The sequence below is a fragment of the Oryctolagus cuniculus genome, chromosome 7, assembly GCF_051225735.1.
Source record: "Oryctolagus cuniculus isolate XC-2025 breed Fujian yellow rabbit chromosome 7, ASM5122573v1, whole genome shotgun sequence".
Lineage (NCBI taxonomy): Eukaryota > Metazoa > Chordata > Mammalia > Lagomorpha > Leporidae > Oryctolagus > Oryctolagus cuniculus.
The window spans coordinates 115,216,437-115,243,498 of NC_142873.1; the positions used below are offsets into that span (position 1 = coordinate 115,216,437).

A 27,062-nucleotide genomic window follows, 5' to 3' on the forward strand; every position below is an offset into this window, starting at 1 on the left:
TCCCATATTGGAGTGCCTGGGTTTCAGTATCAGTGCCACTTCTGACTCTAGTTTCCTGTTAATCGGCACCCTAGGAGGCAGCAGATGATAGCTCAAGTAATTGGGTTCCTGCCTCCTACAAGGGAGACCTGGATTGAGTTCCTGGCTCCTGAGAATTTGGGGAGTAAGCCAGCAGATGGGATCTGTCTGTCTGCCTCTGTCTCAAAAAAAAAAAAAAAAAAAAAAAAACAAAAAAACAAAAAACAAACAAACAAAAAAACCCCGACAATCTAATGGATCCTCCTAGGGCACTGGCATATGATTTTTTTAAAGTTTTTTTTTTTAAAGTTTCTTTTAATTTATTTGAGACAGAATGCACTTCCATCTGCTGGTTCATTCCCTAAATGGCTGTAATGACTGGAACTGGTCTGGAGCTGATGCTGGTAGCCGGGAACACAATCCAGGTCTCCTACATGGGTGAGAAGAACCCAGTTACCTGAGCTGCCACCCCCCTTCCAGGGTCTGCATTAGCAGGAAGCAGGATTCCTGAGCTGGAATCTGGAATTGAATCCTCCCATGTGCAATGCAGGTGTCTAACTGCTAAGCTGCTAAGCTACATGCCTGCTCCCCATATGGCTTTTGATTGTCACAGTGATTGGTAAGGTGTAGGGAGACTACTGGTGCTTGATGGGTAAGGGTCAGGGGTGATAAATATCCTATACTGTTTTGGAAAGCCTTCGCAGGGAAGAATTTGTCTGTTCTAAATGCTGTAAGTGTCCCTTTTGGGAAACTACCTGCTGGGTTCTCCAAGTAACCTGAAATAACTATGTCAATAGCTCCATCTAGTGAGGGAATTAGGTAATGGATCTCCTTTCCTTGCAGAAATAAAAGAAAATTTAAAATTCTAAACTTAATATAAAGTAGTATATTGTATTATCATAGACTTTTAGAGGAGGATGGAAAATTGGAGCTAATTTAATCCACCTTCTCCTTTCACAGATAAGAAAACCAGAGACCAGAGAGGTGAAGTGTTTTCTTTAATAACATATATCTAGTTATAGTAGCAGGATCCCTGGCTCTTGTTTTCCAGGTTAGTAGTTTGAGTGTACATCATAGCAAATTGACTATCTTCAGGTTTTATTTGGGTTACTGTTTTAGGTTCTTTGCTTTGTAACTTATTTAAGAAGGAAAAAACAGTAAATCTGAAGGGCATCTCATTTAATGGGTGTGTGGTAAAGTAACTTTCATAATGTGTACATTATGATGAGCATCTTATTTTTTTTACCCAGAGGAATGAGATGGTATTTTGTATATGCATTTAAATTTTAGTTACTGTAATTTACGTTCTGAGTGTTGAATCTAATGATAAAACTTTACCTAAGATAGAGAAACACACACACACACCCACACACACACACACGAAAGTTTATTTGAAACAGAATATATTATATTGATTAATTGACATGCTGGCAATCAAAAGATGCAAAAGATTTTACATGAACCATGTAATACCATGAGTCTCATTTTTCCTCTCTTTTGGAGTACATAACGTATTTTTGTTAAATTGTTTTCCTTTTGAGTGAGAGGGATTGGCAAACCACTGAGTGGTTTAGCTGAAGCTATCTCAAGACTGTCACATTCAGTTGGAAAAAAGCAGTTTTAAATTATTGACTGGAAAATGTTTAGAGAAGTGGGTTGCAAACTAAAGTGAGCTTTAACAAGTGATCCTGTCAGCAGTACTAGAAGGTTATGAACCTGTGAATGTGATTGAGACTGAAATGAACTAGTGTCCTAGTAGGGGCTGATAATGATGTTGGTGCTGATAACACTGATGGTGATATTGACAATGGTCATAACAATAATGTTTTTTCATGGGTGAGGACACTGTTCTGGGTGTCAGTGTTAATTTTTTTTAAGATTTTTTTTTAAAGTTTTTTTTATTTTACTTGAAAGTCAGAGTTACATAAAGAGAGGAGAGGCAGAGAGAGGGAGAGAGGTCTTCCATCCAATAAAGATTTATTTATTTTACTTGGAAGTCAGAGTTACACAAGGAGAGGAAAGGCAGAGAGAGGGAGAGAGGTCTTCCATCTGATGGTTCACTCCCCAGTTGGCTGCAACATCTGGAACTGCTCCGATCTGAAGCCAGGAGCCAGGAGCTTCTTCCAGGTCTCCCACATGGATGCAGGGGCCCAAGGACTTGGACCATCTTCCACTGCTATCCCAGGCCATAGCAGAGAGCTGAATGGGAAGTGGAGCAGCCGGATATGGAACCAGCACCCATATGGGATGCCGGTGCTTCAGGCCAGGGTGTTAACCTGCTGTGCCACAGCACCGGCCCCTTTAAGATTTATGTATTCATTTGAAAGACAGAGTTACACAAAGAGAAAGAGAGAGAGAGAGAGGTATTCTATCCACTACTTCACTCCCCAATGGCTGCAGTGGCCAGAGCCAGGCCAATCCAAAGCCAGGAGCCAGGAGCTTCTTCTGGGTCTCTCAGATGGGTGCAGGAACCCAAGAACTTGGGACATCTGCTGCTTTCTAAGGCCACAGCAGAGAGCTGGATCAAAAGTAGAGCAGCCGGGACTCAAACCAATGACCATATGTGATGCCGGCACTGCAGGCAGCTTTACCCGTTACACCACAGCGCCAGCCTCTAGTGTTAATTCTTGTAATTGTTAAATCTTCCTAACAACCCCCTGAGATATAGGTACTTATCCTCATCTTACAGATAAAACCAAAGGTTAGACAGGTTAAGTAACTTGTCAAAGATCTCACAGATAGTAAGGTTTTTCCTCTCCAAGATAGAGCTATATTCATATTGGAAGTGAAACTTTCTATCTGGTTTTAACCCATTAGAAACAATTTTATTTTCTGCAGTGTTGCCCCTAAAATAATGCCCATTTTGATATCTATTTTGGCTTCTCTAACTCTCATCTTGTAAGAACCTCAGCATGTTTTTCTAGCTGTAGGAGTCCTACTGTTCTTCTCCCACACCCTTGTAGTATTGCTTCAGGTGATCATTTTACCCACCACGTGGGACAAGTATAGGGTGTTACTGGCATTCTAAAAAGATCCAGACCTGCTAATGTCAGGATGTACCTCCTGGATGTGGTAGATGACTGGCAGCGATTTTGTTTGGAGTCTATCTACTAAATAGAAGTAGCAAAATATAAAGATACTTTTTGTCTTTGTATTTTTTTTTAACAAGATTTATTTATTTATTTTAAAGTCAGAGTTACACAGAGAGAGGAGAGGCAGAGAGAGGAGAGGCACAGTGGGGGGCGGGGGCGTCTTCCATTGGCTGGTTCACTTCCCAGATGGCCGCAATGGCCAGAGCTGTGCCAATCCCAAGCCAGGAGCCAGGAGCTTCCTCCGGGTCTCCCATGTGGGTGTAGGGGCCCAAGGACTTGGGCCATCTTTTACTGCTTTCCCAGGCCATAGCAGAAAGCTGGATCGGAAGTGGAGCGGCCGGCTATAGAACCGGTGTCCATTTGGGATGCCAGCACTTCAGGCCAGGGTGTTAACCTGCTGAGCCACAGCACCAGGCCCATGTCTTTGTATTTTTAATGAAGATTTTTGGCTACCGTAGCTTTCAACTTGGTCTAGTTCTATTCATATATTTTTCTCTGGTATTACTTTGGCATTGAGAAATGCCTAAATTATATCAATAGTTGTGTTTTTTTTTTTTTTTTTTTTTAACAGGCAGGGTGGACAGTGAGAGAGAGAGACAGAGAGAAAGGTCTTCCTTTTGCCGTTGGTTCACCCTCCAATGGCTGCTGTGGCCAGCGCACTGCGCTGATCCGAAGCCAGGAGCCAGGTGCTTCTCCTGGTCTCCCATGGGGTGCAGGGCCCAAGTACTTGGGCCATCGTCCACTGCACTCGCGGGCCATAGCAGAGAGCTGGCCTGGAAGAGGGGCAACCAGGACAGAATCTGGCGCCCTGACCAGGACTAGAACCCGGTGTGCTGGCGCCGCAAGGCGGAGGATTAGCCTATTGAGCCGCAGCGCCGGCCATCAATAGTTTTTAAACTACCATCCTTTCCTTTTCTTTGTTTTTCTTTCTTTCTTTTTTTTCTTTATTTTATTTTATTATTATTATTTTTTTTTGACAGGCAGAGTGGACAGTGAGAGAGAGAGACAGAGAGAAAGGTCTTCCTTTGCCATTAGTTCACCCTCCAATGGCTGTCACCGCTGGTGCGCTGCAGCCAGCGCACCGCGCTGATCCGATGGCAGGAGCCAGGTACTTATCCTGGTCTCCCATGGGGTGCAGGGCCCAAGGACTTGGGCCATCCTCCACTGCACTCCCTGGCCATAGCAGAGAGCTGGCCTGGAAGAGGGGCAACCGGGACAGAATCCGGCACCCCGACCGGGACTAGAACCTGGTGTGCCGGAGCTGCAACGCGGAGGATTGGCCTAGTGAGCCGCGGCACCGGCCAAACTACCATCCTTTTCATGAATATCATATCCCACTGAGTTTCTAATTAAGTAGTAGCAAATTCTTTGTCAATTAATATGTCCTTTCATGCATGATAATAATATTGGTATTATGGTCTGGATTAAGCTGGCTCCTTCTTTACTTGCAAATTCATGACTTTGTCACTTATGACCCAACATAGCACCTTGCAATGACCCCAGGCAACTACTTGCAGACCAGGGTGGGAAGGAATAGTGTCTGTTGTGTTCTGAGTTCTGGACAGCCTATTTGCAAGAGTTATCACATGATATCCTGATGATCCACTGCTATAATTTCACTTTTACAAGTGAATCTAAGATTCATGGAGACTGAATTATTGGTCCACGGGTGTGAACTCTGGCATCAGACTACTTGGGTCCAAATTATCTTGGCTCTATCACTCCCACTAGCCTTGTGACCTATGGCAAATTATGTAGCCACTGTGGGCCTTGGTTCCTCATGTGATCTGCAAAATGAGGGTAATAGAATGTAACCTCATGAAGTTGTTATGAGGATCAAGTAAGTTCATTTAGTAAGTTGCTGTTTGTAATACACTTAGAAGAGTACCTGGCATATATGTGATTGTTCATTAAGTGTAACAAATAACTGGTATTTTGAACCTAGATATTTCTGGTTCTACCACATGTTCCAGGACCCGTGCGCTTTACTGACACACATTTTCTTACATTTTTCTGGCCAGCTGTGGCCATTATTAGTTCTGTTTTAAGAAGGAAAGGTTGCTGGCCGGCGCCGCAGCTCAATAGGCTAATCCTCCACCTAGTGGCGCCGGCACACTGGGTTCTAGTCCTGGTCGGGGTGCCGAATTCTGTCCCGGTTGCCCCTCTTCCAGGCCAGCTCTATGCTATGGCCCAGGAGTGCAGTGGAGGATGGCCCAAGTGCTTGGGCCCTGCACTCACTCGCATGGGAGACCAGGAGAAGCACCTGGCTCCCGGCTTCGGATCAGTGTGATGCACTGGCCACAGCGCGCCGGCCGCGGCAGCCATTGGAGGGTGAACTAACGGCAAAGGAGGACCTTTCTCTCTGTCTCTCTCACTGTCCACTCTGCCTGTCAAAAAAAAAAAAAAAAAAAAAAAAAGGAAAGGTTGCTTTGAAAGAGACTCGTTCTTTATGCGCTTCCAGAGGCTTGAACACACAGCTTCCTTACTTTGCCATTTTTATTGAGGTAAATGAGTTAGGCTTTTGATGAGCTGAGTATTTATTTTACAAATATTTCCTGTTGGTCTCTGTCAGTTTTTTTTTTTTCTTTCTTTTTATGGTAAGAACATTTAGCATGAGGGGCCAGCGCCGTGGCTCACTTGGTTAATCCTCTGCCTGTGGCACTGGTATTCCATATAGGTGCTGGTTCTAGTCCCGGTTGCTCCTCTTCCAGTCCAGCTCTGTGCTGTGGCCCAGGAAGGCAGTGGAGGATGGCCCAAGTGCTTGGGCCCTGCACCCACATGGGAGACCAAGAGGAAGCACCTGGCTCCTGGCTTCCGATCGGCGCAGCGCTGGCCACACCAGCCATTTAGGGGTGAACCAACGGAAGGAAGACCTTTCTCTCTGTCTCTCTCTCTCACTGTCTATAACTCTACCTGTCAAATAAATAAAAATAAATAAAAAAGAACATTTAGCATGAGATCTACCCTGTGAAATTTTAAGTGTACAGTATAGTATTGTTAAAAACCACACAATGCTGTGTAGCAGACCTCTGGAACTTACTCATTTTGTGTAACTAAGTCTTTGTATCCGTTCAGTAGCAGCTCCCATTTCTTCCTACTCCAGCCCCTAGCAACCATTATTCTATGTCCAGAGCTATGAGTTTAACTTTTGTAGACACCTCATGTAAGTGAAATCATATGGTATTTGTCTTTATATGGCTAGTTTATTTCACTTAGCTTAATGTCCTCATTGTCATTAATGGCAGTGTTTCCTTACTTTCAAGGTCTTAAAAATATTTTGTTTTAGGTAAGTGTTGTGGTAAAGCTGGTAAAACCACAGCCGACATCCCATACGGGCACTGGTTCGTGTCTCAGCTGCTCTACTTCATATCCAGCTTTCTACTAATGGCCTGGGAAAGCAGTGGAAGATGGCCAAAGTACTTGGGCCCTTGTCACCCATGTAGGAGACCTGGATGAAGCTCATGGCTTCATCCTGGTTTAGCCCTGGGCATTCGGGCCACTTGGGGAGTGAATCAGCAGGTAGTAGATTTCTCTCTCTCTCTCTGTCCCTCTCTGTAACTTTGACTTTCATAGAAATAAATAAGTCTTTCAAAAAATTTTGTTTTATATTCACTTTGTACCACATTTTCTCAATCCATTCACCTGTCTGTAAGCATTTAGGTTGTTTCTACCTCTTGGATATTGTGAATAATGCTATAGTGAGAGGGGGCGTGCATATGTCTCTTTGAGTTCCTGATTTCGACTCTCTTTTGGGTAAATATCCAGAGTGGGATTGCTGAATCATATGGGAATTCCATTTTTAATTTGTTGAATGACCTCCACACTGTTTCTTGTGGTGGTTGTACCATGTTATATTCCTACAGACAGTGTCCCAGGGCTCCAGCTTCTTTTTATCCTTCTGACACTTTTTATTTTGTTAATAATAGCCATCCTAACAGGTGGGAGTGAGCTCTCACTGTGGTTTTTGATTACATTCGCTTTTATTTCCCTGATGATTTGTGATGTCGAATATCTTTTTTCCTATACCTTTTGTCCATTTATATGCCTCTTTTTGAGAAATGTCTGTTCAAGTCCTTTGGCCATTTTAAATTATGCTATTATTACTTTTTTGCTATTGAGTTGTAGATGTTCTTTGTATGTTTTGGGTATTGACCTCTTATCAGATCTAGTGTATGCAGACATTTTCTTCTATTTCATAGGTTGCATTTTAATACTGTTATTTCCTTTGCTGTATAGAAACTTTTTAGCTTGCCATGGTCCCTCTGTTACTTTTGCTGCCTGCGTTTCTGGTATCATATCTAAGAAAGAAATGCCAAAACCAATGTCATGAAATTTTTCCTTATTTTCTTCTAGGAGTTTCATGGTTTTAGATTTTTATGTTTAAGTCTTTAGCCATTTTGAGTTGATTTTTGCATATGGTGTAAGTAAAGGTCCAGTTGCTTTTGCATTTGCATGTTCAGATTTCCCAGCATTATTTGTTGAAGAGACTATCCTTTCATGAGGATTAAACTTCTGTGTAAGTTCAGAGGGATAAAGCATATTTAAATCGTAACAGTTAATGTGGACATTTTAAAACCTGGAATATCTTTCCACTTATTTTTGTCATCATCTATCTTTTATAGTTTTCAGTGTCTAGGTCTTTTATTACCTTGGTTAAATTTACTTCTAAGCATTTTGTGTTTTTATTTTTTTTAGCTCTTGTAAATTAGATTGTTCCCTTATTTTATTTTATTTTATTTTTTTTTGGATAGTTGACTGATAATGTGCAGAAACACTACTGATTCTTATGTATTGATTTTTTTATCCTGCTCTTTACTAAATTCATTAGTTCTAAAACTTTTTTTTGGTAGAGTCTACAGGGTTTTTACATCATCAGCAAGTAGTGATAATTTCATTTCTCCCTTTTCCATTGCAATGCCTTTTATTTATTTTTCCTGCCTGATTGCCCTGGCATGGACTTCTAAAACTATGCTGAATAGAAGTTGAGAGTGGACATCCTTGTCTTGTTTCAGATATTAGAGGAGTGGCTTTAAATTTTTCCCTGTCGAGTACATCGGCTATGAACTTTTCATTGGGGAGCTCATTCCTGTGGGTGTGTAGAATTTATTCACAATTTCTGCATGGATATAGATATTACACATACTTTATACATAAGCACAAACATATCTTATAACATATAAATGTGTATATATAAATATAGATCATATTTATATGTATGTTGTATATATTTATGTTATGTATTCCTGTTTATATATGCATTTGTGTATATATATATATATATATCTTTGTATTAAAGTAAAGTACCTTGGGTTCTTAGTTGTTTTCTTTTCTTTAAATATTTGTTTATTTGAAAGTCAAAGTCACAGAGAGAGAGGTAGAGATAGAGAGAGAGATCTTCCATCTACTGGTTCACTCCCCAGTGGCCACAATGGCTGGGACTGGGCTGGGCCAAAGCCAGAAAACAGGAACCTCCTGCAGGTTTCCCAAATGGGTGGTGGGAACCCAAACACTTGGGCCATCTTCTGCCGCTTTTCCCAGGCCATTAGCAGGGAGCTGGATCAGAAGTGGAGCAGCTAGGACTTGAACCATTGTCCATATGGGATGTTGGCACTGCAGGCGGCGACTTTACCTGCTGCACCACAATACCGTCTCCCCATTTGGTTCTTTTCAACTCGGAGTACTCAAAGATCTTAAAGAATTACATTGCTTGAAATATTAAATAAAATTTACTTGAATTTCAACTTATTTTTTCTCTGCATTTTTCCCACATTAAAAAATGTTTTAATGTTGTTTGTTAAGAAATGATTTAGCAATGCTGGCATTGTGGTGTAGGGGTAAAGCTGCTGCCTGCAATACTGGCATCCTGTATGCGCGCTGGTTCAAGTCCAGGCTGCTCCGCTTCCTGTCCATCTCCCTGCTGATGGCCTGGGAAAGCAGTGGAGGATGGCTCAAGTGTTTGGGCCCCTGCACCTATGTGGGAGACCTGGAAGAAACTCCTGGGTTTGGCCTGGCCTGGCCCCAGTCAGTATGGCCATCTTGGGAATGGAAGATCTCTGTCTGTTAGCCTGTCCCTCTCTGTCTGTAACTAACTTTCAAACTAATAAATAAATCTTTACAAAAAAAAAAAAAATTATTTGGCATGGATGTTGACTAGCTATATCACCATATGATATTCTATATTTGTGTTTTTAGGTATCACAGTTGCTATTTTAAGGCTTTTTGATAGCATAAAATACAATGTAATTTTTGGCTTTAATCACAAAATCTTTTAAGAAATATAATCACTTGTTTTCTAGTTACTTCTAGAGAAAGAGTAAGGCAAGAAGAATGAGTAGAATAGACTTATAAAACTATTCATTAAGTCACCTTATTGACAGTTTAAAATGTTACTGTATTAAACTTCAAAATTAAAAGTCCTGCTCCCTCTTTACCATCAACTACTTCAGTGTGCTCTCAGGGCAGCTACTGTTCAGTTCCTAAATAGCCTTTTAGGAACGTTCTGTGCATATGAAAGAATATGTATATGGCTGTGTATGGAATGGTGCACACAGGTACACTATATACATATATACCCTGTTTTGGTGGTTTTTTTTTAGAAAAAAACCATAATATTTTCATAAGATATTTTAAAGGGATTAAATATATTCTTTGACATTGAGGAAAAATATATTTATTAAAAATGCAGCTGTCTTTTCTGTATGTTTTTGTGCTGTCTCTAATTACTCTAGTGATAGAGATTAGAAGTAAAATTTCTTTGGTACAGTTTAATATCATTGTATTTTACAACCTTATTTTTATGAGAACAGAAATTTTTAATTTGTGAGGAAGATTTTACTCTTGACACATTCTTTAATACTCATCATACTGAAAATAGCAAGTTATTTTGCAAGAGTGGGATTATTGCGAATGTTGGGGAGGTGAAATATTTCTTTTCTTACTTTCCTAATTTTTTTAAAGATTTATTTATTTATTTGAAAGGCAGAATTATAGAAGTAGAGGCAGAGAGAGGGTCTTCCATCTGCTGGTTCACTCCCCAAATGGCTGCAATGACTGGAGCTGGGCAGATCCGAAACCAGGAGCCTGGAACTTCTTCCAGGTCTGCCATGTGGGTGCAGGGGCCCAAGGATGTGGACCATCTTCTGCTTTCCCAGGCCATAGCAGAGAGCTGGATCAGAAGTGGTGCAGCCGGGACACAAACCAGCACCCACATGGGATGCTGGCACTGCAGGCAGTGCCATGCTATGCCTGCTATACCACAGCACCAGCCCCAAGTTCTTTTATTTCTATAATACCACATCATTTGAGTTTTTTTTTTTTCAGCAATGAGTGTATTTTTACTTTTTGCAAAATAGTTTTTCAAAATATTGATAGAAACTGTTTTAAAACATGTGGTAGCATACAGGTAAATTTTAGAAAATGTCCTCATTAGCTAAGTGTGCTGTTACTAATATGGTTTTAGGCTTGTGTGGACGTCAGAGCCAGTTCGGTGTTTTGGCAGCAGATGGAATTTGCAGATAGCCTCCATGGCCATCCCAAGTTGCCAGAATGGTTATCTACGCACCCGTCTCATGGAAACAGAGCTGAGCACCTGGATAGGCTAATCCCTCAGGTGAGCTAGCAATGTGTAAGGAAGGACATTTTAAAAAACTATATAATTTATTTTTAATGCTATTACTTCTTTTGCTTAAGCTATATTGTTTATTTGTAATGCTATTTCTTCTTTTGCTTAGAGTTTTAGCCTATGAACTGTTTTGCTTACTATAATTATGCATTATCAGTTCTCACAGGATTTGATTAAAAAGTAAAATCCTGTTTGTCCACAAGTCTTGAGAAGTAAATTACTATGTACAGTTGACTTATCTCCATGGTGAAGATATTATATCTTTGGTATTAATTTTAACTGATTTGATGGAAGTTTAAACATAAAGCATATGATTTTCCTTTTCAACATATTGACCATAATTTAATCTTTCCTTGGTGATTGAAACATTTTGTGAAAACTACAAGGTAATGAATTGTGCGAAACTTTTGGGTTAACTAGATATTAATTCCAGTTGTTTTCTTAGAAAAAGATCTGTTCATGTTAGTTTGCTTCCTGGTTATTTCTTCATAGAGTGAGGCATATATAGTCTGGGTTCTGTTTTTGTTTTTCTAATAAAAGAGGCAGCTTTCTCTTAGGTAGTTTTTACTATCCTCTGAAGATCTTGATTTGTTAATATCACTCATAATGTTTCTGTGGCTTTCATGCTGGCACAAAGTAGATGTCAAGGATCTCTAAGCCAGGTTATAGGCTCACTTCTGTCTTACTTGCATTATATTTGCTGGTTGTTTTCGAAAGCAGAACACTCTTTAGGAATTTAATATCTGGTATTGTACTATTTGCTAAAAAACACAATAGATCCAGTGCTAGTATGGAAGCATCTTTCTGTATGATATCAAATGCAGCTCAGCTAATATTGCTTATCTATGAGTATTGAAAGAATGAAATGCTAGATGTAGGGAATAAGCCATAGTTGTTGGTATTTGCATGATTTTCATGATGATGAGTACAGAGAATATGACTTATGAAAAAGTAGAAATATATAAAGGAAAAAAATCCACATCTAGTTTGGAGTAATAAATGAATACAAGATTCATTCATTCATTTGATCAGTATTTATTGATAATCTACAGTTCTGTGTTCTGTTGCTGGGAAGTGAACAACAACAACAACCACAAAAAAAAAACCACTCTCTATTTTGCTGGACCTACCATTCTAGTTAGGTAATACAAATAACAAACCAAAAAACATACAGTATGCTGATCACTGAGAAGCGTATTGGGGAAAAATCAAGTCAAGGAAGGCTTCCTTGAACAGAATCTGGGGGGATGCAGGGAGCAAGTCTTTGGCTACTGAGCAGAATTTTTCCAGCTAAGAAAGTAGCTGATGCAGAGGACCAGAAGAAAAAGTATGTTTGGTGTGTTCAAGGAATAGCAAAGAAGGCACCAGGAATGGAGTAGATAGAGGGCAGAGAAGGATATAGGTCGAAGACCATGAAAGATCTTCTAAGCTATTGTAAGGACTTTACTTCAAGCGACATGAGAAGCCAGTGGAGCATTTTGAGCATGGGTAGGTTGGTCTGATTCATGTCTTGTAGTGATCAGTGGGTTGCTTTGTGGAGTAGACTATAGTGGAGCAAGGATGGAATAAGGAGCTACTTTAGGAAGCTCTTACAGTATTCTTGGTAAGAGATTTTGGTGGCTTATACCAAGATATCTTGTAGCAGAAGAAAGGGGAGAAAAACATGAGATTCTGGATATGTTTGAAAAGAGTGATGACAAGATTTGATAATCTAGGCATACTGTGTTTGCCGTTTATGAGCATTGGGGATAGCCAGGCAAGGTTTCCTAACACATATCTTTGGGCGCCTGTAGTAGAATACCATGTAGTCCGGGTGGCCTAGACCCAACAGAGCTTTATTTCTAACAGTTCTGCAGGCTGGGAGGTCTTAGATCAAAGTGCTGGAAGACTGGATCTGGTGAACACTCACTTCCCAGTGCGTAGGCAGCTCTCTTCTCCTTGTAACCTCACATAGTGGAAGGGGCAGGATGGTTCTCTGGAGCCTCTTTGATAAGGGTACCACGTCCAGTAATGAGGCTCTACTCTGATGATCTAGTCGCTTCCGAAGGCCCTGCCCTCTAGCTTCATCACCCTGAGGGTTAGGATTTCAGCATAAGAATTTTGAGGAGGATACAGATATAAAGTTTAAGGTAATACCCATTCTAGCTAGATTTCATTTATACTTTTAACTTGAAGAAACAATATAAAGGGAACAGCAGTGAACTTGACCTGATATAATATATAATAATCATTCCCCTTGATGAAGCAGTATGAGCCTGGGACAGATGTGTTTCATCAGTAACTGGTTTCTGCTAAGGTCCTCTGACTCTGAGAGCCGCCTCCATGTTACCCCAGGCCCAGAGACCTCATAGCACACTTGTTACGCCTTCACCTGTCTCTGCAGCTGTCCTAACTGTATGACTTTCTCTCAGAATTTTTGCTCTTTTTCTTTTAACCCAGTACAATTCTAAAAATAATGTTTATTTAAACTGAATGAATTCCATCCAACTTTCATCTGAAGCCTTTCCTAAATTCCGAGTTGTCATTTTTTCAAATCACTGAGGATCTTCAGAGAAATCAAAAATATGCTTTGGAGAAGTCAGTAATAATGAATTGATTGGTGAATATGAAGAAAAATGGCTGGAGAAACAAATGTTATTTGGGAACCAATGATGAAGAAAAAGATGAGAAATGTTTTCTTCCAAAAATAAAGTATCCTATTTCAGAAACTTAATTTGAAAGCCTCATATAAATTTCTTATATTTCCCACCCCAAGTGATTAAATTCAATTTGAAAGTAATAAAACTCTACTACAATATTGGGACTAATTCAGTGGTTGAAGTGAAACTGATAGTTAGTGCAAGGGTATATTGTTAATTAGAATACACAGTCATAATTCAGAGATTGGAATTCCGTACTTTCATAGGTCTAATTTCTGTAATGAAAGAAAGCAAATCCTCAGGCAGTGTGTAGAGTTATGTGAGTCTGTATACTACATAGATTACATTTTAAAATTAATATGTTTTATTTAGGATTCTTTTCTGCACAAGTAAGTGTGTTATTATATTCTACCTGAGGCTCCTGTCCTTTGATTTTTCGTACATTGTGGTTTAAGTGATACGCATTTCAACGGTGGTTGGGAGTACAGCACTGACCGGCCTGGGCAAAAGGTGATGATTTCAGAGTCACCCCCAAAGGGCTGATAATTGAACCAATAAAAGTGGAAGCATTCACCTGCATAGTGAGTAGAGAAGATCCAGTGCAGATTTATAATATTAGGTATTTCCCATATTTAATTGGTGGGAGGAAGACAGAGCCTATTGTAGACCAGATTCATAGGAAGAGAACCAAGAAAGCAAGATTCTATGGCTGCATGATGACAATGCAAATTTTTATAATTTGATTTTTAAAATTTATTGTATTCATGGAGGATCATTACAAAAATATGATTTCTTATCATAGTATATTAGCTTTTTTTTTTTTTTTTTTTTTTTGGACAGGCAGAGTGGACAGTGAGAGAGAGAGTGACAGAAAGGTCTTCCTTTGCCATTGGTTCACCCTCCAATGGCCACCGTGGCCGGTGCACCGCGCTGATCCGCAGGCAGGAGCCAGGTACTTATCCTGGTCTCCCATGGGGTGCAGGACCCAAGCACCTCCCATGGGGTGCAGGATTCCACTGCACTCCCTGGCCACAGCAGAGAGCTGGCCTGGAAGAGGGGCAACCGGGACAGAATCCGGCGCCCCGACCGGGACTAGAACCTGGTGTGCTGGCGCCTCAAGGCGGAGGATTAGCCTATTGAGCTGCGGTGCCAGCCCAGTATATTAGCATTTAAGATGTTTTAAATTTATGTATTCAACAGATGTTTACTATTCACATGTTGTAAGTGATATGAACTAAACAAAATCTCCTCCTTCATTAAGCACACGGCAATAAGGGGAGACAGACAATAAGTTGGGGCTGGGGGAGGTGGGCTCTCTGGTGTCTTTATTTTATAGAGATACAAATCCCATTCAGAATTCAGGGTCCTACCTTATGACCTCATTTAACCTTAATTATCATCTCCTTATAGGCCCAACCTCCAAATACACATTGGGAGTTAGGTTTTCCAGACATGAATTTTATGGGGAAAAAGTTCAGTCCTTAGCAGATGAGTGATGTGTGAGCAGAGATGAGAGAGTTGCTGATACAGCAATTTAAAATAGGATTGGTCAGAGATGCTTTCCCTGAGAAGCTGATAATTGAACGCAGACTTAAAGTAAATGAACGAGTTAGGCTGTGGGTGGGAGCCTTCCCTGTGGATGGAAGAGTGGGGGCAAGGCCCTGAGATAGGAGGAATGGCAAGGAGACCAGACAGCCTGGGGTGGGGTAGTCAAGGGAAGGGGGCGCCCTGTCTTTGTGGCCCCGTAAGGACTTTGGCTTTTGCTTAGAGTAGGGCGTTGCTGGAGGATTTTGAGGACTGGAGAGGTGACAGGGTCTGACGAGCTCCACAGCTCCTCAGAGGAGGACAGTGGTATAATTTTGGAATACATCAGCACCAGTTCCCTTCTTGTTTTGTTCCTAAATCAAGATAATGCACCCAAACTAGAAATAAGAATACCTTTGCTCTTTTATTTTAATGTGAATTCTGAGATAAAATGTCTGTAGATGCCTCATGAAATATAATCCTGTGATCCACTAGCATTTAAAAAGGATAAATATAGGTTTATAGTAATTATATTATTTATAGTTAATAAGCTGATGTGTTATAATTTTATTTACTTGAAATAATCAGTTAAATTTAGGAAACAGATCCCACGTATTTTGGTTTCCATAACAACTTGGGTGAAAAATTGAAGAGCAGATGTTGAATCAACCTGTTGATGTATAATACTGTGACAGTTTTAAAATTATAGTTACGCTGTTCAGGCTTTAAGTTTATGCGTACCATAATTTGTCCTTGAAAGAGATAGTTGTTAAAACTTTTTTTTTGCAAGGATTTTTATAAGGTATGAATAGATGTGAGTAAGGGAGATTAGCTTGAAAGATTTATTTTTAAAACCAAAAGCATTTAAACAGAAGTTTTTATTCTCTTCCCTCAACACCTCTCCCCCTCTCCCCTTATCTTCCTGTCCCCATCTCCCATCTAGCCCTCCCTTTTCCCCATCCCCTTCCCCCTCCCCCTTCCTCTCTGCCATCCCCTTTTTGGGAGGTAAAGGGGCTGGAGAATGATAGAAAAAACAGGAAAAACATTTGGAGTATTAGTTGTTTAGGATTATGTTTTTATACTCCTAATTTGAATAGGATTTATTTCTTAATGTTTTTAGAGCTTTCAATGACAGTTTTATTTGTAAGCCATTTTCAATCTTGGTGTTCAGATTTACTACATTCAGTATCTAGGTATTAGACTCACTCAGTGGCAGACAGGCTGTAAATACATTCATTTTAATCTCATTTTATTTTGAATCCTTTAAACTTTCAAGAAGCTTGGGGTTTGAACTTACATGTAAATTGTTCTTATGCGTTTATAATTGGGATGAAGTAAATGAATAAATCATTAGTGTTACAGATCTCGTGAGTAGAAATATGGGAGTGTTTACCACTGAAGTGAAATGTTGTGTTGGCCAGTGTACCCAGACACACCCTGTTCACCTTACAGAATTTCATTTTGTCTGACATGGAGAGTGTTGTGGAAAAGGCAAATATCATAGCAGCTGCTGTAATTGAATTGGCCTCTGAATCATATAAAGCCAGGCAACCTGACAGCAACATTGTCTAAAACCTTAAGAAAAACATTATGGTGCATGTGATGTGTATCTACTTGAAGCTAAAATGAATGGGCTATTAGAAAAAATTACTTCTGGGGAAAAGGGGAGAAAAGTAATGATATTTTTAGAAAAACACGTTTAGAAAAAAAAGAGATGATTTTTTCCCCCCTAGAAATTTCTTGCTTTCTGTTTTCTAAAGAAGCTTTTAGTCCAATCATGAAGCCTCTCTGGTATTACTTTTTTAAAAAACTTAATTATTACCATTTATTTTTATGAATAAATAATTGCTGTTTTACTTAATGTGTAATGTCTAGAAAAACCTGACGTGTACCAGCAGTTGTTTCATAAACATTTTAGTCACTGCTGGAAATAAATGCAGCCAGTTCATTGTCGTCGTCTTTTCTTAAATACACGTATGTTCTTTTTTTGTTTCTTTAAAGATTTATTTATTTGAAAGGCAGAGTTACAGAGAGACTGAGAAAGAGGTCTTTCATCCACTGGTTCACTCCTCAAATGGCCACAAAGGTCAAGACTAGGCCAGGTTGAAGCTAGGGACAGGAGCTGCTTCTGGATCTCCCATGTTGGTGGCAGGGGACCAAGTACTTGAACCGTCTTCTGTTGCTTTCCCAAGTGCATTAGCAGGAAGCTAGATCAGAAATGGAGCAGCCAGGATTTGAACCAGCTTTGATATTGGGTTGTTGGCATGCAGGTGATGGTTTAACCTGTTATGTCACTATGCTGGTTCCATGTGTTTGTTCTTAAATATATTTATTTTAACTTGTCATTGTTTCTATTTATAAGATGAAACTGGTGTTTTGATACTTGAATACATTGTAGAATTGTCAAATCAAACTAACATAGGCATCACCTCACAAACATTTTGTTGTTGTTGTGAGAACATTTATAGTCTTCAGTTAACATATGTCAAGTAGTGCAATATTTTTAGCAGTAGTCGCCATACCATAAATAGATCTCCAGAACTTATTCCTGCTAACTGAACTGTTATGCCCCTTGACCAGTGTCTCCCCATCACAACTGCCCCTGCAGCCCCTGATAACCACCGTTCCACAATTCTCAAATTCTGTGAGTTGAACTTCTTTAGAGTCCACATGCAAGCAAGGTCATACAGAGTTTTCCTTTCCGTGGCTGGCTTATTTCATCTGGCATAATGTTCTTTAAATTCATCGCTATTGTCGCCCCTGACAGAAGTTCATTATTCTCATATGTTAGAAATGGTTAATCATACAATGTTTTTGTTTGAAAGCCTTCTTAGCATTTCAGAAGACAACTGATGTATGGCAAGGTGAGCTTAATTTTGAATTTTTAAATATTTTTCTTACTTTACATTTTCAGATATCTATGCATGTTAATTTTAGACTACTTCAAAAACTATCCAGACTCCAATTTCTATTGTGGTTTGTGAAAGGAAAGGAAATGAGTTAGATGATAAATTTTTAAGAAGTTGAAATCATGACTCATATAAATATAAAATGAACAGATCTGAGATTTTATTTAATTCATTAATGAGTGAGGGAAACATAATCTGTTGCCACTGACTCAAAGGTGAATCGAAAAATAGATATATATAGGCAAATAAGACCACAAATTAATGTAAAACTCCTGCATTCACAGGCAGTAATCAGACCTAGTTTATTTCCATTTCTATAGATAGCCATAAGTTTCAGTATTACTAATTTTCTACAGTATACAGAGTGATAAAATAGTACGAAGACCCTGAGAAAGGTGGAGGTAACCCAGGATACACTTGGTAGGTCACCTAGTGATCTTTTGTGCCTATTTCAGTCTTTCACAGCTCTGTTTTTATTTTCTTTTTTTTTAACTTTTATTTAGTAAATATAAATTTCCAAAGTACAGTTTATGGATTACAATGGCTTCCCCCCCATAACTTCCCTCCCACTCGCACCCCTCCCATCTCCCACTCCCTCTCCCATTCCATTCACATCAAGATTCATTTTCAATTATCTTTATATACAGAAGATCGATTTAGTGTATATTAAGTAAAGATTTCATCAGTTTGCACCTACACAGAACATAAAGTGTAAAATACTGTTTCAGTACTAGTTATAGCATTACTTCACATTGGACAACACATTAAGGACAGATCCCACATGAGGAGTAAGTACACAGTGACTCCTGTTGTTGACTTAACAATTTGACACTCTTGTTTATGGCGTCAGTAATCTCCCTAGGCTCTAGTCAAGAGTTGCCAAGGCTATGGAAGCCTTTTGAGTTCACTGACTTCGATCTTATTCCAACAAGGTCATAGTCAAAGTGGAAGTTCTCTCTGCCCTTCAGAGAAAGGTACCTATTGTCATCTGTTTCCCTCTCAAGCAAAAGATAACCAATGAATGCATGCTATCAGACTGATACTGCTGTGTTAAATACTGTGTCCTGAGAGCATTACCTCGTTCTTGGCTTCTTAGAGCACAGAAATAGAGTCTGAACTGCAAAGCCAAAGTACTTGGTTGGGCAAAAGCTCTCTGACTCACTAGACACCGGTAGGGGCCCAGAGCTGGGTGTCCATCTGAGGAAGAAGGCCCCTGATCTTAAATGGGGTTTTAACTTTCCCTTTTGGTTCTTCATTTTGGGGTGGGAGTATGAGCCTGGCGTATGAGCTTGCGAGGACTGGTCTGAGGGACTGCACAGGAGCACAAGAAGTGAAGGGGTTTGGGGTTAGAGAAGCTCAGGTGTCCATGTCCAGGAACTTGGAAGGGAATCTAATTGGCATGTGAATAGGCTATGTCCCTGAAATAAGGAAGAAAAAAGGGGAAGTTCGCCACTGGGTCCCCCTATAAATTCCTACCTAGGGGTCCCCTAGCCCTACAGTATGTAAACAGAAATTCTTGTTGCCATTAAGTAGGTATGCGGTCCCTGCATCTTTCTCTTAGAGTATGAACACATTATTCTCATTCATTTCTGTTAAATCTATGGCTGAATCTTTGTATTGAAGTGATTAGTGCTGAATTCCTTAGACTTTTTGAGAAGCATGAGTTTTTTCAGAAATTTAGGATCGGGGCCGGCACCCTGGCTCACTTGATGCCTGTGGTGCCGGCATCCCATATGGGCACCAGGTTCTAGTCCTGGTTGCTCCTCTTCCAGTCCAGCTCTCTGCTGTGGCCCAGGAAAGCAGTGGAAGATGGTCCAACTACTTGGGCCCCAGCACCCTCATGGGAGACCAGGAGGAAACACCTGGCTCCTGGCTTCGGATCGGTGTAGCTCCGGCCATAGCAGTCATTTGGGGGGTGAACCAATGGAAGGAAGAGCTTTCTCTCTGTCTCTCTCTCTCTCACTGTCTAACTCTATCTGTCAAATAAGTTAAAAAAAAAAAGATAAGAAATATAGGGTCAGAGTTGGAAATAGAGGTGGTGGTAAACAGACTGGTTTCATTTTCTAGGAAGACAATTAAATCTCTCATAAGCCAGTTACAACTAAAAACACAGATGTAAAATCAAGGATGAAGTTGCAGAAGGACAAAAGTGACAGAAAAGCAGCAACGACAGAGAAGGGAAAGGCATTTTTGAAAAAATATATTTATTATTTGAAAGGCAGTTACAGAGATGCAGAGTCAGAGAGAGAGAAAGAGATCTTCCATTGGCTGGTTCACTCCCCAGATGGCCACAATGGCCAGAGCTGCACCAATCCGACACCAGGAGCCAGGAGCTTCTTTCAGGTCTCCCACGTGGGTGCAGGGGCCCAAGGACTTGGGCCATCTTGTAGTGCTTTCCCAGGACACAGCAGAGAACTGGATCAGAAGTGGAGCAGCTGGGTCTCAAACTGGCACCCATATGGGATGCCGGCACTGCAGGTGGCGACTCTACCTGCTGTGCCATAGCGCTGGGCCCAGGCATTTTTTTTTAAATTTAGTTTTCTTATTATAAAATTTTAAAAGCAACATGTAAAAATAGAGAGTAGTTTGGTCTACAGGTAGATAAGAGGCACTCACAGAAAGCCTCTGCTTCTATCAGCTGTTCTCCTGGTGTCCCCACTTCAAAGTCATCACCATAACACAGTGTCGTATTTTGGGACGGGACTTCCTGAACTCCTTCAGTATCAACTTCCATATGCATTTCAGAATGTGGTATCATTTTCTTCAATAATCAAACCATTGTCATGCCTGAGGGAATTCATCATGATTCCTTAAAATTAAATATCCTGCCTATATTTACATTTCTCTGCCTCAAAATGTAGTTTTACAGTTAGTTTGTTCAAATTAAGGTCCACTGTAGTCCGCACATGGCATTTGATCCTTATGTCCTTTAAGCCTCCCTGACTTTAGAACAGTGTCCCTTCCCTTTTGTTTCTAAACATGTTATTGACCTGTTGAATAAATCCAGTCTCAGGTTTTAGACTCTAGATTTATCTTCTTGCTGCTGCTTCATGATATTGTCTTAACCTATTTCTCTGTATACCTGTAAATAGAAGTCAAGTTTTGGCAAGAACATCTTATAGGTTGTGGGGAGCAACTCGGACTATACTGTTACTGGAATTAAGACTTATTCTATGCATCTGCTCTCCCACAATATGGCGCTGGGAGAGAAGAAAACAGCTTCTGCACAGCTGCCTCCAGTTCAGCCAATAAACTGTAGGACTTGCTCCTGATTGGAGGAGAGCAGCGTACTCGGCGTGTGGGCAGCCGAGTTGGGATTGGCGGAGGAGGACTATAAAGGAGGAGAGAGACGGCATGCACCAGGAACATCTAAGGGGAACATCTGTGCAGCCCCCGAGAGAGCCGGCCGGCGGTGTGCCGCTCCCCTGCGGAAGTGGGGAATGTGGCAGGGGGAACCGCCCTTCCACGGAGGTGGAAGGGACAGTAGCCAACCCGGGAAGAACCAGCAGCAAACCCGGGGAGGGCCGAGCAGACAAAAGAACAGCGCAGGGTCCTGTGTCGTTCCTCCGCGAAGAGGGGGAGCGACAATAGGTGATGTAGCTTGGCTCCATATTGCCTTTTTTTTCCCTAAGATTTATTTATTTATCTTGTAAGGGTTACAGACAGAGAGAGGGAGGGAGGGCGAGAGAGAGAGAGAAATCTTCCATCTGCAGAATGACTTCCCATTCATCCACAGTGGCCAGGAGCTTCATCTGGATCTCCCAAACATTTGGGCCGTCTTCCACTACTTTTCCTAGGCCATTGGCAGGGAGCTGGATCAGAAGTGGAGCAGCAGGGACACAAACTGGTGCCCATATTGGCTTTGCCTGCTACTCCACTACTACTCCATGGCCTGCCCCCATGTTGCTTCACATCAGGAATCTCTTAATATCTGGCTGCCCTACATTCAGTGATGCCAAAGTCCATTAGTGGGTTTGGTTGGTGACAGCTTATTCCTCTTTTATAAAGAGGACTCACTTCCTTATGACCAACAAGTGATTGTGGGGTGATAACTTAGCATCCTGCAAATATCAAGTGCTCAGACAACCAAAGGATTTTTTTTTTAGATTGAGGAACTGCCTTCCTCCTGTGTTTTGGAAGGCTAACCAAAGAGTGTGTCTTCAGGAGGATACTGCATAGAGCAACCAAGAAGGGACTCAGAACAGCCACTTCAACCCCAATGGAATAAAAGAGGTTACAGCCACCTTTTTCTTCTTCTTTTTTTTTTTTTTTTTAAAGATTTATTTGCTTATTTGAAAGAGTTACACAGAGAGAGAAGGAGAGGCAGAGAGAGAGGTCTTCCATCCACTGGTTCACTCCCCAATTGGCCGCAACAGCCAGAGCTGTGCCGATCTGAAGCCAGGAACCAGGAGCTTCTTCCTGGTGTCCCATGGGGGTGCAAGGGCCCGAGGACTTGGGCCATCCTCTACTGCTTTCCCAGGCCATAACAGAAGAGCTGGATCAGAAGTGGAGCAGCCGGACTAGAACCAGTGCCCATATGGGATGTCTGCACTGCAAGCAGTGTCTTTACCTGCTATGCCACAGCGCCAGCCACAGCCACCTTTATCTTCTATTCAAGGGTAGGTTAAGGGTAGGTAAGAGAAACTTTTAAAAAAATCACAGTGATGATAAGTGTAAAAGAGTTGGAAAAAGTTGAAAAGGAAGGAAAAATGAAGGTAACTTTATTAAAAAGGCTTATTGAATAATTGAGTGTTCTTAACTAATAACACCACAAGTATCCTCATTAAACTAAATCCACTAATAATAACAGCAACAAAAAGCCTCTGGAGTGCTGTTGGTTTCCTGGCAAGATAAGCTTTAAAGAGTGAAAAAAAGGCTGGCGCCGCAGCTCACTAGGCTAATCCTCCACCTTGCAGCGCCGGCACACCGGGTTCTAGTCCCAGTCGGGACGCCGGATTCTGTCCTGGTTGCTCCTCTTCCAGGCCAGCTCTCTGCTGTAGCCAGGGAGTGCAGTGGAGGATGGCCCAAGTGCTTGGGCCCTGCACCCCATGGGAGACCAGGAGAAGCACCTGGCTCCTGCCATCGGATCAGCGCGGTGCGCCGGCCGCAGCACGCAGGCCGCGGCGGCCATTGGAGGGTGAACCAACGGCAAAAGGAAGACCTTTCTCTCTGTCTCTCTCTCTCACTGTCCACTCTGCCTGTCAAAAAAAAAAAAAAAAAAAAAAAAAAAAAAAAAAGGAGTGAAAGAAAACAACAACAACAAATATCAACTTTCAGGTTTAATTTAAAATTTCATTCCATTGAAAAGGACAGTCTAGGTGGTAGGAACATTTTTTTTTTTTAAGATTTATTTTATTTTATTTATTTAAAAGGCAGAGTTAGAGAGAGAGAGAGAGAAGAGACAGAGAATGGTAGCAAATCTTGCAGAAGTAGTGCCAGCTGAAGCTGGCAGGGTAAGCCTGATGGAACTGCATTGCAAGTGACAGAAGAAGAATGACCTCCCATATGTAAGATGCATCCATATCAGAGAATATCCGAACTTGTAAATGCAGCAGAGAAGCTGCGACACTTTCGGTGGAGGCTGTGAAGAGCAGAAATGATGCCCCAGAGGAAAGACTCGCTGATGCGGAAGGTGGGGAGCACAGCACCGAATAGAACACCCAGAGCCAGAAAGCATCTAAAAATGAAAGAATGCTGACAAGATGACGAGAAATCAAGCTGCGATCATCAAGGGAAAACCAGTACCTTCATCTGTTCACTGGTGGCCTTTGTCTTTGACTGGTTTGTTTTTCTATATCACCTTTTTTTTGGCATAGATATCATTTCTCAAGATGGATATTTAGAAGAGTACTAGAGTCGGAAGATTACTGGAAGGCCTGAAAGGCCATGCTTAGATATTTACATTTATACATAGTTTAATCTTCACCACGACGATTGACTTTTTTTTTTTTTTTTTTTTTTTTAAATTTTTTTTTTTTTTTTTTTTTTTTTTTTTTGACAGGCAGAGTGGACAGTGAGAGAGAGAGACAGAGAGAGAAAGGTCTTCCTTTTGCCGCTGGTTCACCCTCCAATGGCCGCCGCTGCAGCCGGCGCACCGCGCTGATCCTGGCAGGAGCCAGGAGCCAGGTGCTTTTCCTGGTCTCCCATGGGGTGCAGGGCCCAAGCACCTGGGCCATCCTCCACTGCACTCCCTGGCCATAGCAGAGAGCTGGCCTGGAAGAGGGGCAACCGGGACAGAATCCGGCGCCCCAACCGGGACTAGAACCCGGTGTGCCGGCGCCGCAAGGTGGAGGATTAGCCTATTGAGCCACGGCGCCGGCTGACGATTGACTTTTACAAGTTGCCTAGATTAAAGAAAAAAGAAAATTGAAAGGCACACAAACTCAAGAATGATTATGGACCTTGCTTTCAGACTTTGAAGCAGTTAAGAGTTTAGAGAGAAAGAAGCAAAATAGAAAATAGTGGAAATAATGCACTGTTATAGGATCTCACAAAAGCAACTCTTCTTTTAAGATAGAAAATGAAACACATGGAACGGTGAACTACTCAGTAGTAGCAGTGCTCTTTCTAGAACCTACTGACTATCTGGAAATGGATGAAATATGTAGTTAGCTTATTTATACTTGTTTGTTATGTAGCCTACAGCTGCCATTCTTAGAAAGCTGTATCACATTAGAAATTAATAAAGAATTCAGTTGAATGGTACAAAATATAAGATTTAGTTGACATAAACTAAATGCTAAGAAAACAGAGTGTACTTTCCTTTTAAATGCACATCATGTATCTTTCATTAAAATGTTGATCATATGAACAGAAACATGTGCATGTAATATAAAAATGTTATGGTTCAAATTGTTAGAACATAGTACCATAAAATTAATATAATAAAATTAAAAGATGGATGGCCACATAAAAATTAAAATGCAATGCATGTAAGGCAAGAGAGATCCATAAAGAATAAGAGAATGTCTTAAAATCAGTACATTTTATAATGATGTAGTTATATTTTCATGGGTTGCTGACAAATGTTTATTTAAAAAAATTTTATCAATTTAAATATGGTAGGAAGAACAGAGAAAGGAAATACAGAAATAGAATGAATATCTCAAACAGGAAAAATAAAGTTAATACAATTAATCAGAAATATGCAATAATTGATTTTTTGGGAAATTTAGTCGATGTGATAATCACTTATCAGTTAGACAAAGGATAAAGGGCTAATAGAATCAGGAATAGAGGTAAAGTAAGATACAAGAAAATAAAACTATTGTGGAGAATGTTTTTAGATGATGGTGATAATTCAGGTCAAAATCAGATAATTAAACTGTATGTGAGTGTGCATACATACAAGAATACATACATGCACATGTGTGAATCGCCAGGTGTGTGCAGCTAGAAGGAGAAATTAGAAGTAGAATGAACATATTCAAATTAATTTTGGAAAGAGTTAAAATATAAATAAATTTTAAAGCCAAAAAGAAACCCACCGAGTTGTAACAAATTAGCAAGTAAAAGAGCATCACCCTGTTAGGGATTTACTTTGGAGAATTTTTTCAGAAGTTCAAAGAACAGTTATCCAGCGACTAATTACTTCTAGCTTCAAAATATAGAAAAGGAAGTTATTAGGTGTCTGAGTTCGTTTGATGAGGTTAAATGATTTTGTTTTAACAACTTGATAAAAACAGCACCTCTGCATCTTGTCCATGAGCAAATCTTGTGCACTTGCTCTATGGTGCGTTAGGAATCTGCTCTTGTCTTCCTCACCACTCTGCTCTAGCAGAAGTGGCCATTTTTCTCTCCCCTCGTAACTGCAGTTATCCCCTATTTTAATCTCCCTTTTCTGTTTTTCACTTAAATCCTTAAGGACCTATTTTCAATATGAATAATCCTTTTAATGTAATTTCCTTGCTTAAAATCATCCAATGACTTCTCATCTTATTCAGAGTAAAAATATAGATTCTTTAGCTTTGAAATCACATAATTTGGCCAGTACCTACCTCTCTACCTCTATCACCTGTCTCTGTCCTCAGGAAGTCCTGGGCTCCAGGCATTTGACATCTTACAACTCTACTGGCTGATCTTTATACATTTTCTCCCCAGTTTTTAAATAGTCTGTCTTCCAAGCAGTCATTCTCTAACATAGTTCACTATTAAGTTTCTTACACCCTAGAATGTTAAGGCCCTGATTCCCTGCCATATCCCTAGTGCCTGTTATAGTCTCTGAGATACATAATGAATATTTGTTAAATGATTGCATGATATGTAATGTTCGGAAAGATAAGTAATAGTGGATTAAAAATAGAAAAAAAGAGCAATAAAATTGAATAGCACTTCTACTCCCTTATAGAAAATTAGCATGTAAGAAATTAATAGGTGATACTGGGAAAAAGACACTCATAGGATATTGCAAAAATAGCAGTGGTCTTACGACTCTTGGCATTTACTTATGATCTAGCCACTTTGAGAAAGTCACCTAATCTCACCTTCAGTTTTCTTTGTGTGTAAGATTGAGACACCAGTATCTCCTAGGTGTTTGCTGTATGTATTTGTGCATTTGTTTGGACAAGGTCCTGCTGCCTTCATTCCCTCCTGCCTCTCTCTAAGATGCTTTGATGATTAAGTATTCTACATCAGACCTATGCTTTCAAAAGTGGTTAACACCATGACATCAATTTAGAAAATATATGGCCAGTGCTGTGGTGCAGAGGGTTAAAGTCGTAGCCTGAAGTGCCAGCATCCCGTATGGACACCGGTTCTAGTCCTGGCTGCTCCTCTTCCATTCCAGCTCTCTGCTACGGCCTGGGATAGCAGTAGAAAACATATGTAAAGTAGTTGGCACAGTGCAAGGCACATAGAAAGTGAACAGTTCATGTTAGTTGGTTTTCTTCTACTTGGATTTTTTAGGATGGCTACTTCCATATTTAGCCTCATGTCTTCCTGAGGATTCTCAGAACTGTATATTTTTGCTATTTGACTGTATCTCCTTAACAGTTTTCCCTATGACATTTAGCATGATGATTGATTCATAGCTAGTGTTCTGCAACTGTTTGTTTAAAATTCAGCATATAGTAAGTGCCTGTTATGTACAGAATGTGGAGTCAGAAAATGAAGGGAAAGGCATATTCTAGCTGTACGTTGAGACAGTGGTTCTCCTTTTGAAGAGATGAGGGTATATATAATATGATAGATTTGAATCCTTAAAAATAAAAAGATGTTGGCACCCTGGAATGTAATATAATACATATGGAAAGAAAAGCAA

General features: G+C 40.4%; 1 protein-coding gene across 10 annotated transcripts in view; it reads left to right on the plus strand.

Moving 5' to 3' along the window:
- OMA1 (OMA1 zinc metallopeptidase) overlaps nt 1-27,062 on the plus strand; it is a 79,986-nt gene that overhangs the window by 44,418 nt on the left and 8,506 nt on the right. For 8 of the 10 annotated variants that reach the window (XR_016237340.1, XM_070078439.2, XM_008265179.5 and 5 more), the window contains one exon: nt 10,570-10,719. The exons of the other annotated variants lie outside the window; for them this stretch is intronic. Coding sequence is in view for 7 of the 8 variants with exons in the window: in XM_070078439.2 (XP_069934540.2) it covers nt 10,570-10,719 (150 nt within the window). In the remaining variant the exon portion in view is untranslated. The remainder of the gene's footprint in view (nt 1-10,569; nt 10,720-27,062) is intronic. 10 annotated transcript variants of the gene reach the window in all.